General features: G+C 44.3%; 2 protein-coding genes across 6 annotated transcripts; one reads left to right on the plus strand and one right to left on the minus strand.

Moving 5' to 3' along the window:
- Positions 1–2,863: 2,863 nt before the first annotated feature.
- LOC136470257 (uncharacterized) lies at positions 2,864–3,576 on the minus strand. The gene is made up of 2 exons (XM_066468162.1): positions 3,413–3,576; positions 2,864–3,221 (listed from the first exon to the last, which is right to left on the minus strand). The coding sequence occupies exons 1-2, from the start codon at positions 3,574–3,576 to the stop codon at positions 2,864–2,866; spliced, it is 522 nt and encodes a 173-aa protein (XP_066324259.1).
- Positions 3,577–4,053: 477 nt separating this feature from the next.
- Positions 4,054–9,595, plus strand: LOC136477644 (cyclin-dependent kinase G-1-like). 5 transcript variants are annotated; one of them, XR_010764071.1, is made up of 9 exons: positions 4,054–5,757; positions 5,860–5,988; positions 6,101–6,236; positions 6,325–6,413; positions 6,508–6,619; positions 6,702–6,808; positions 6,903–7,886; positions 8,145–8,267; positions 8,355–9,595. XR_010764071.1 is itself a non-coding variant. In XM_066475873.1 (7 exons), the coding sequence occupies exons 1-7, from the start codon at positions 4,373–4,375 to the stop codon at positions 6,994–6,996; spliced, it is 2,052 nt and encodes a 683-aa protein (XP_066331970.1). In that variant the 5' UTR covers positions 4,054–4,372; the 3' UTR covers positions 6,997–9,595. The 5 variants fall into 5 exon arrangements, 1 of the variants encoding a protein (XP_066331970.1); XR_010764072.1 differs by having other exon boundaries at positions 6,903–7,510; XR_010764070.1 differs by having other exon boundaries at positions 6,903–7,057; positions 7,133–8,267.
- Positions 9,596–10,244: the final 649 nt, after the last annotated feature.

Here is a 10,244-nt window from a genome sequence, read left to right on the forward strand (position 1 = left end):
ACCCCTACTGCAAACCAAGTGCCGGCAACACGAGCAGCAATGAACTGAACGTAGGAACGTTCCATCTGAACCAGTATAAACCTTTGTGTCCTCCGAGCACACCATCCGAGCCTAGACGCGCAAATACAAATTTACTCGTCAGGTGGTCCGAAAACACCGACACATGCATTTTATATGGTTCCTATTTCATGTTTTTGTTTTTCCGAAGCATATTCTTTTTTTCCAAAGCATATTCTATGACTTGAGGGGTTAAGATTGTTTTCTCATTGGAGGTGGTTTTGGAATTGTTGGAGCTATAAAATCTTCAAAATAACAATATTTTCCAATTGGAGGTTAGAAAAATCGGACTGCTGGAGATGTTCTAAGTTGGCTCAACTCGTGGACTTGCCCTTATGTCTTTTGGGGCTTGGAGATGTTCTAAGTTGGCTCAACTTATGGACTTGCCCTTATGTCTTTCGGGGCTTTCTCAATCGTTCAGTTAACTGAACTAGGACAAAATAATAGGACTAATTTCAGTGAATTATTGGACACCAAATTGTAACTTAACATTTTTAGTTTAAGTTATTTTGGTTTAGATCTCAGATATTTTAATTTATTTTTTGGTCATCTATTAGTTATATGGCCACCACTATCTGTTCGTATGATTTTCGACGTCAACACGTTATTGCAACTAGACATGATGCTATGCATTTTATATAGTTCCTATTTCATGTTTTTGTTTTTTCGAAGCATTTCGTTTTGTTTTTCCTAAGCATGTTCTATGCATTTTGGTAAAAGTAAAAAAAAATCTATGCTGCACAGAGAGGGTCGAAATCTGAATCTGAAAACTAACATGCCGGTAATATTGGTCAAACCGACAGCCATTGACCATCGAAGTCGGCAAACTGAAGTTTCCTACCACTTGATCCCCAGAGGCGTCCGTCGTTACCCATTAGCTGCTCCAACCTCACTGACAACTTGGACCAGACCAAGTTCATGTAACATCACAACCCCACCTGCCATATACTGGGCCGCTTAAGGCTGTCTGCACCGCACAACTCCAAACCGCCCTGAACTATAAATATACGGTTCAGACTCTCGCCCCGCACAACTCTATCTGCTCTCTAATCCTTTTGTTCGCTACAGGGAATCTATAAACTCAACGTCCGTCCTCTCCACCGCAACAACCGCTACTTCGCGGCAGCCCTGCGAAGTGTCCGTGTCCTCCCCGACGGCATCCTGGGGAAGCCGGCGGTCTCCCTCAAATCCGAGGGCATTGGGGATGGAGGGGAAGAGGAGGCAGTGCCCACCAGAGAGTGTAGGGGCGGGTCAGCGAAGGGGGCTAGGAAGCGACACTCACCCTGTCGTCGGTGGCGGAGAGAGTTGAGGTGGGCACGGACGGACTCGGAGGAGAGCTCTACAGTGTGGTCGCCCATTCACCATCAATGGAGAAGGTAATCCCTGTCCCTACAGTCTGTGAAGCCTCTAGATCTAGAGGCGCTCACCCGCCGTGGCCGCTGCGACCCACTGCAGTCGCCCCGCCAGCCCCACTGCGGTCGGCCCTTCGTCCTCGCTGCGAGCCACTGCGCTCACCCCCTAGCCTGCCCCCGCGCTCGCTCCCCGGCACCGCCGCGGCGCTCGGCCTCCAGCATTGCCGCCTTGCTCGCCCCCGGCACGCCTGTGTGATACTTTCTCCATGTATTCAGCCTCAGAACAGGGGAGTTCAGATTTTTGGAGAATTAAATTGGTCATGTTCTGATGAGCAGCAAATCGGTAATTTAGATATTTCATCCCACGGGAGTTCTAATCCCAAGTCGAATTTTAAACGGTTTGCCATCAATTCGGTTGATTCTGGTCTAGTGCTAAGTAATTCTTCTTCTAGTTATCTGAAACATCATAAGCTTTGATTGATTTTGTTCCTCCAGCTTGTAACATTTATTTGTATGAAATTGTTCCATGATATGCTTATAGATTTAGAATCTTGCAGTCTTTTCTTCATGTTTTAAAATACAGTAAGAGTTCTGCCATTCATTAAGATAAAGGGAGCAAAGATGCTATGCTAATTTAGAAATGCTAGGACCAGCACACTCGCTGCTTAAAGAATTCAAATGTTCTTCTGCTATACTCATTGTACCATTTACTTCATATTATTGCAGGATGAATCATAATAATTGTGATGAAGCTGGTGACGACATTACCGGTTTTGGCAAGGGTCTTCCAATGCCAGGCTTCTATGGAGGGTGGAACCCTGGGTTGCAACCATCTGCTCAGCAGTACCCATTTTTCTAGGGAGGGTGGACCGTAGCTCTGAACCAAGGGTTCATCCACTCCCAACTCTAGCATCATCTCATGCACCCCATGCTCAAAATCAGCCTGTCGCTGCAACGGTCGAGAGTGTTGAACAAGCAGTAATGAAAGAGAGTCAGGTGATGGGGAAGGAGCATCGGTGGCAGCTGGTCGACGACGCAAGGTGTGCTGCCTTCATATCCAGGGGATGGGAAACGGTCTTCACAAAAGTGCGCTCAATATCTTTATGAACTTTTTCCTGCTCCTTAGAAAAGTGTGCTGCCTTCATATCCAGGGGATGGGAAATGGTCCTCACAAAAGCCGGCCAATTGGGGTATATACCATCAGCAAGATAATAACCCATGTCATACGTGTGACCATTAACGGTGAATGATACCGGAGCTGCTTGGCCTTTCAAATATGCGGAGAAGACGGGCGACTTTTGAAGGACATTAGTATCATTGCAGCTGCCTGGCATGCCGAAATAGGCATGCCATATCCAAAGGTCATGCGAAGCTACCGCCTTAAGTATCATGGATGGATGCTTCCCACGCCCTGTGAACATGCCTTTATATGCCGAGGGGCAATTGCGCCACTCTCAGTACATACAATCAATGCTTCCCAACATTCCCGAAAATCCACGTTGCTCTTCAATTCTGAGAAGCCGTGCTACATCTTTCACGTTCAGAACACGTAGGTAGTACTCCCCGAATACAGAAATAATAGCCCAACAAAAATGGTGGAGAGCCTTACGAGCAGTTGACTCACCAATACAGACATACTCATCTACAACATCAGCAGGTAGACCATATGCAAGAATGCGAATAGCAACAACTGCCTTTTGCAAACCACTAAGCCCAAGACGACCAATGGCATCCTCCTTTTGCTTGAAGTAGGAGTCTGCACCTTCAATCGCTTCGACAAGGCGCTCAAACACATGGACGCGCATTCGAAACCTACACACAAAGATAAGGTCTGTCAATGTACTGCAAAGTAACACATGAAGCAATCCATGACTACTAGATTATAGAAACACACCGTCGACGAAACTGGAACGCCGATTAAATAGGATTAGGACCAAAGTAGTCAGCACAGATCCTCGCATCCCCAACCGCATAATCTCTCTGTCGTATCTGCTTTGGTGGACCATTGGAACTGACATCTACAACGAGAGGGTCCAACATTCTCGAGCTCGAACGACTCCAGTACCTCCAAGTCGTCGTCATCAACAATCAAATGAAAATCATCTTCGTCCTCCTCTTCCTCTATCACCCACGTTCTACACATGGAAGAACCAAAGCAGCCTGCCATGGCCGTGGAGGGAATAGGCGACGGGGGTGGACAGAACAGGACCTCAATGGAGTGGAGGGAACATGCGACAAACCCTAGTAGCCAGCCATGCCGAGATCAAATCCGACTATTTAGGCTACCAGATGGGGCATATGATAGCTCAAATGGATGCTTCTAGGCCATGACCACTCGTAGCTACAAGGAATCAACGAGGAGCCCACCGGACAGGAAGGAGACCGCGGCGTAGTCCATGCTCGGTGGCGGCAGCGACAGCGGCAGGTTCGTTTGTTCGTTGAGTTAGGGAATCGAAATACAGGCGGCTGATGACAGCGTTCCGAGGTGAGCGACATGTACAGCCCGATGGGCCATGTGGGCCATGCCCTGTCTACAGGCTGCGCTTAGCCTAAAGCCCAAGCCCTAGTCCGACGCGGTATCTCCAGCAATCAATCAAATCAAACGATAAGAACGAGTGGACAACACGCGTTTGCCGAGTTGCCTTCCCTCGTCAATCGACTGACTCCTTCTGCCTTCGCGTCGCTTACCTCCCCAGCCCCCCAACCCGCATTCTCTCCGCCGCTCGCCCGCTCCGCGTCCGGCGTCCCGCGTCGCCCCCTTTCCAATTAGCTTATCGTTCTCGACGAGAGCGAAGTCGCTGAGACCAGAGTGCCAGTTCCCCCGATTCCCCAATTCGATCCCAATTTTTTCTTGGATTTTCTATTTTGGTACGGGATCTAGGGTTTGTCGTCGAATTCCGCCCCGAATTTTTGGGATTTGCTTCGGATCGATTCCGTTCCGGGGGAATTCCTGCTTGCGCTCCATGGCTGCGGCGCGGCACGGGGGTTACAGGAGCCACGACGTGTCCAGGAGGCGGGAGCTCGATCTAGAGCGTTCCAGGAGGAGCAAGGAGTACCGCCGCCCGAGCCGCGACCGCGACTCGGAACGCCGCCGTGATGGCAGCAGGGGCGGTGAGGTGTCCAAAGGGTACAGCCGCCACCGCTCGCCGTATCCGCCACCGAGGAGCCGGCCTTCAAGGAGGAAGGACGATAAGGAGCCTGGTGAGGTCTCAAGCGATAGCGGCTCGGAGTCTGGTGGGCGCCCACCAGTGCCGAGGCAGGATGGGGTTCTTGGGGTCCGCAGGGATGGAGATGGAGGTGCGTTGCCACCAAGCAAGAAGAGGAAGCACTCACCTGGATTCCACGATTCGAATGTTTCAAAGCTAAAGGCAAGAGATGAGGTGTGGAGCAGGAGAGGGCCTGATGCCTTAGCTGCGGAGCTCCCTCTTCCTTCGCCGCCTCCTTTGTCAGACACGACCCCTGAGGCTGTGGCTGTGGCTGGTGGGTGCGTACCAATGAATTTGGAAGTTTCGGTGGTTCCAAATGATGCTGAAAGGAGGGATGGGATTACAGAGGAGGAAGAGGATTGTGCAACGAGAAACATTTTTACTTCCAGATGGGCGGATGCTGATGAAGAGGAGGAAGAGGTGATTGTGCCCAAGAAGAAGAAAAGTGTGTCACCTGCTCATTTGCCTGAACAGAAATCGACAAAGAAAGCCATGAGCCCAGAGGCTGGAGAAGCGATGGGCAGCAAAACATCAAGAAGTTCCTCAAGTTCGTCTAACTCGATGGGCAGTGAGAACTGTAATATTGAGGTAGACGGGGGTGGCTGCATGGATGTTGATGAAAAAGAGGATGATATTGATCCTTCTGTTGGTTGTTCGCTGGATACTCGTTCCAGGAGTGATGTGCGTAGGTCTGGAACACCTGAGGCTGTACGACCACCACGTAGGTGCTTTAACATGCTTCGGGGGTGTAGGAGTATTGATGAGTTTGAGAGGATGAACACGATCAATGAGGGTACATATGGAGTTGTATTTAGGGTGAGGGACAAGAAAACTGGTGAGATAGTTGCATTGAAGAAGGTCAAGGTGGATAAGGAAAAGGGGCGGGAAGGTTTTCCATTGACTTCTCTCAGGGAAATCAATATCCTTCTATCCTTTGACCACCCTTCAATTGTGGATGTCAAGGAAGTAGTTGTTGGTGGTCATGACGATGATACTTTTATGGTGATGGAGTACATGGAGCATGACCTTAAGGGTGTCATGGAGGCGATGAAACAACCATATACCCAAAGTGAGGTAAAATGTTTGATGCTTCAGCTGCTAGAGGGCGTGAAGTATCTTCATGACAATTGGGTACTTCACAGGTAATGACCAACTGCTGATTCTTACTCATTGCTGTTCTGCATAACACTAAATGGGTTCTATGCTTTCTGTATGTATTTAATAATGTCAGTGTGGCTTTTTAGGGATCTCAAGACATCAAATCTCCTCTTGAATAACCGTGGTGAGTTGAAAATATGTGATTTTGGACTCTCGCGTCAATATGGCAGCTTGCTAAAGCCTTACACCCAACCAGTTGTGACTTTGTGGTACAGGTATGTTATCAGCCATGATTTCTCAAATGTCCCATGCATTTTTACATCACGATTTGACTTGATATTCGCACATGTACAATCATGACTCATTGTTTGCTCCTTATAATTACAGGGCTCCGGAACTACTATTAGGAGCAAAGGAGTATTCTACTGCTATTGATATGTGGTCATTAGGTTGCATAATGGCAGAACTCTTGTCAAAAGAGCCACTCTTCACTGGGAAGTCTGAGATAGATCAACTTGATAAGGTATATGGACATATGTTGTGTGATCTACTATATTTTGTTTGTTATAACTACATCACTGAATTCTAATGGCAGTTAACTTCTACTCTAGATATTTAGGATACTCGGCACACCCAATGAGGAGCGATGGCATGGTTTTTCCAAATTGCCTGGTGCCAAAGGCAACTTTGTAAAGCGACCGTAAGTGGCAACCAATCTTTATAGCTGCAATTTTTGTGTTTTGAATGCAGTGGTTCACTTTCATGGAGATCTTACTTTCGATTTGCTACATCAGGTACAATAGATTAAGGGACAAATTTCCAGCTGTATCCTTCACGGGAGGTTTGACCTTGTCAGAAGCTGGGTTTGACCTGCTAAATAGGTTGCTGACGTATGACCCTGAGAAGGTAAACTACGTTCTCTAGTGCACCACCTGATTCTCCTGTACACATTTTGCATGTCCTTAATAGACTTCTTCCTTTTATACAGCGCATATCTGCTGATGATGCCTTGAACCATGACTGGTTCCGTGAAGTTCCTCTGCCCAAGACGAAGGAATTCATGCCAACGTTTCCTGCTCTGAATGAACAGGACAGGTAATAGTTACTTTATTATTTGACTTCCTAACTCGAAATGCCTAAACTGAATGTTGTATTAATATGCCTGTATATTACATTCTTGGACATACAGGAGGATCAAGAAATACATGAAGAGCCCTGACCCCCTGGTGGAGCAACAGATGAAAGAACAAGGGAGCATAGGAGATCGTGGCCTTTTTGGCTGATCTGAAACCAGATCAGTCTTGCTGCAAATGACAGTTTTTGAGTGAGTAAACATGTTCCAAGGTGAGGTGTACAACTGGACAGAGAAGTATCCCGTCTACTTAGTGTGCGGTGACAGCTTATTGCGTTCTATAACAGGCAAGGGATCAAAGGGAACAGAAATTTTACTTAAGTTCCATGCAGCGAGTGTTCAAATGGCAGGGTTAGCTCTCTACCAGAACTGTCATATTCTAACCTACCATCATTATAAGGTGCAGATCTAATGCACTTTCAGTTCATCTAAAAGGTCTGGTATTGCGTACACCAAGTTTCACCTCTGACACGTGTAAAGTATTATAAATTGTTGACTTGTAATCAGTAATCAATTAGATATTAGTGACATTTTATTTTCTCGTTTCAAGTAGTGCATTTTCTTTTGATCTTTTCATTTTCTTTGCAAGAGTTGAATGAAGTGAAGGGACCGGTGCCTTTTTCTTTTCGCAAGGAAATCAATGCCCTCTTAATGGGAACTGTAAGGTAAAATGCCGAGGAGCCTGTTCCCTCTGCTGATGTGTTGTCGTGTAAAAATGTGGTGAATCTATATCTTTATTAATTTCTTATTTAAATTTGCCAAAGGATCTGGTTTGTACTGAATAGAGTTAGCTTGGTGTACCTTGTCTTATAGACATAGCCTGCTCACTTTCAACAGTTCAAGTGTTTACCTGACAGGAAAATTTTCTGCTTCGGCATATGTTAACAATGAGAAACATTTCAACAATCTAGGAATCAATTCAGTCTGAGGTTTGAAGCATTTTTAGTTTCTTATTAGGTGTTGGTCAACTGAAGACACTAGGTTCTTAACATTGTTGCTTGGTCTACTAATCCTTGCATCTGTGTTGATATATTCATATCGGTGAGCCTATTTATTGTAAATTATCATTGCTTCAGCAGTCATTTCTTGTGAGAAACTACTGAATTGTCACTAGCGTTCTTGCCAGGATTTGTTAGGCTAGGTACCTTTCTTTAGGAATAGTATACATGCTCTGTTATCTGTTAGACCTGGTCCTGATTATTTCTGTTACCAATTAGACTTCAATTGATAGCTAATTCTTGAAGGACTTCTTGGAAAGTTTATGTAACACACTTCAAACATTATGTGACACGTCTGCAGCTTAAAGCTGTGGCTGTATCAAGAGAGGAAGGATTCGTGGATGCCAGATTATTGTACCTTATTACTGACTTTTTTTTGTGGTCGGGCCTCCAAAGGTCTCCTCTGTAATTGTGAATCCAAGTGGTCAGTTTACTATCCTATCTTCTATGTACAATCAGGGGTTTATATGCGAATTATTTGTTAATACTCCACCTGTTCTTCGCTTGACAGAGTTGAGCTCAGCTCTTTTGACTACTTTGGTAACCTCTGCCCTCTTCGTCTTCCCACTCCAGTTCTGTTTCATCAGCTCATCATCATTATTTATCATTCCTGTAACTCATTGCACAATTATTATCAATTTGTTTCTTTATTTGCATGGACATGAACTGTTACAAAATGCTGCCTTCGCACTCCTGTGTCCACCATACTTGGCACCTGTTCAGGGTTAGAGTTAGGATTCTATGCTTATTATTGCTTGAATAGTTATGGAGACAGGTAAAAGAATAAGGTAAAGAATATGCTAAATTACTCCTTGTGCTTTGGTTAGATGATATTACCGAACACATTTGTTGAGGTGTAAGGCAGTTCTGTGTTTAGCTGTTCATTCTCCAAACAGGTGATCAATCATGGTTTTCCACTTCTTCCAAGGTTGATCCTAACCATTCCTTATGTGGTTCAATTGCCATATTTTGCTACTCCCTCCTATCATAAAAACATGTCGTCTAGGACAAGATTTAGTCAAACCTTAAAAGCTACAAACATTTATAACTTTTAAGTTATTTAGTTTATGATTGCTTTGTCTTGCTTTATCGGCTACTCTTTTTTTTTCATGCCATAAAATGTTGGAATTGCCTGTGGAGTTACATGAATGCTTTCTACTGACTTTAGTTGAGATGTGTGCCAATGTATTAGGTCCCAATTCCACTTGCTATACCATCTTTTTTCCTTATTTTATTGGGGATTGTTGTTGTTGAATAATCTGCTGATAATACTGCTCCCTTCTTTCGAGCTTTTATAATCTGCCAGAGGTAACTAGTTAACTATAAAATCTGAGAGGATGCTACCATGTGAATTATGTCATTCTTTTTTCCTAGTTGGGTAAAATGTGCTAATGGCTTGCTATGCCTAAATTTGAATTCGAGTTGACTATGTTCCTTATTGCGATGTTTGTGGCACACAGGTATGGTGCTTCCATTACTCCTGTGGGATGGCTAATATTTCCATGTTCCTTATTGGGTTGATGTATCTGTATGATTTTGGTAAGAATAAAAACAACAGTAGTAAAATACGATGAAGCCTGGAAAGCAAGTTGTGCTAACTGCTAAGTTAGGTGAAACCAAACAAAAGCCACCAACAAAGAAGATATATAATTTTGGTAAAACGTTTTCATGTCTTTGATACTGGTGTAATTATGATGTGATTTACTGTTCTTATGTCAGTTGCCTGAGCCTGTACGATATTAACCATTCTTATGTCATAGCCTCTTACTGTCCAGTGCATTTGTAGTTGCTTGGAGTTATGACGTCTGTAGCACAATCTAAAGTAGGAGTATGTACCACAGAACGTCTAGGAATCTTGATTTGTGGCAGTTCATATGATTAGTATCCACTTACCCTTACAATGTGCGATTAAACAACACTTTATTGAGTTTGTTTACCTGTGGTCTTGGACTTCAGCACTGGTAGCAGTCTGTTATTGCACCTATGGAGACAAAGTCAACACATTTAAGTTAGATGAACTTAAATACCGACGGAGGGCAGCTGATAGTTTATGTTGATCAGTGAATAACTATTTTGATTTATACTGAAGGTGCAATTCTAGTTTTCTCCTTAGTGAAGTTTGACCAAATTTATGGGGAAAAAATACCAATATTTATGACATGAAACAGGTATACTATTAAAATATTTGTAATTAATCTGATGGTTTTTATTTGGTATAGTAATTGTTGATACTTTTTTAATATACATTTGGTCAAACTCAATATAGCTTTGACTCTGGTACTATACTAGAATTGCATTGTTTTTTCTGAATCGAGGGAGTATAATCTCATATTTGATTGTTTGGAAAGACTTTGTTATCTTCTGCACATCCGACTGTTAGATGCCATTACATAGTATGGTG

The sequence above is a fragment of the Miscanthus floridulus genome, chromosome 8 (assembly GCF_019320115.1).
Source record: "Miscanthus floridulus cultivar M001 chromosome 8, ASM1932011v1, whole genome shotgun sequence".
Lineage (NCBI taxonomy): Eukaryota > Viridiplantae > Streptophyta > Magnoliopsida > Poales > Poaceae > Miscanthus > Miscanthus floridulus.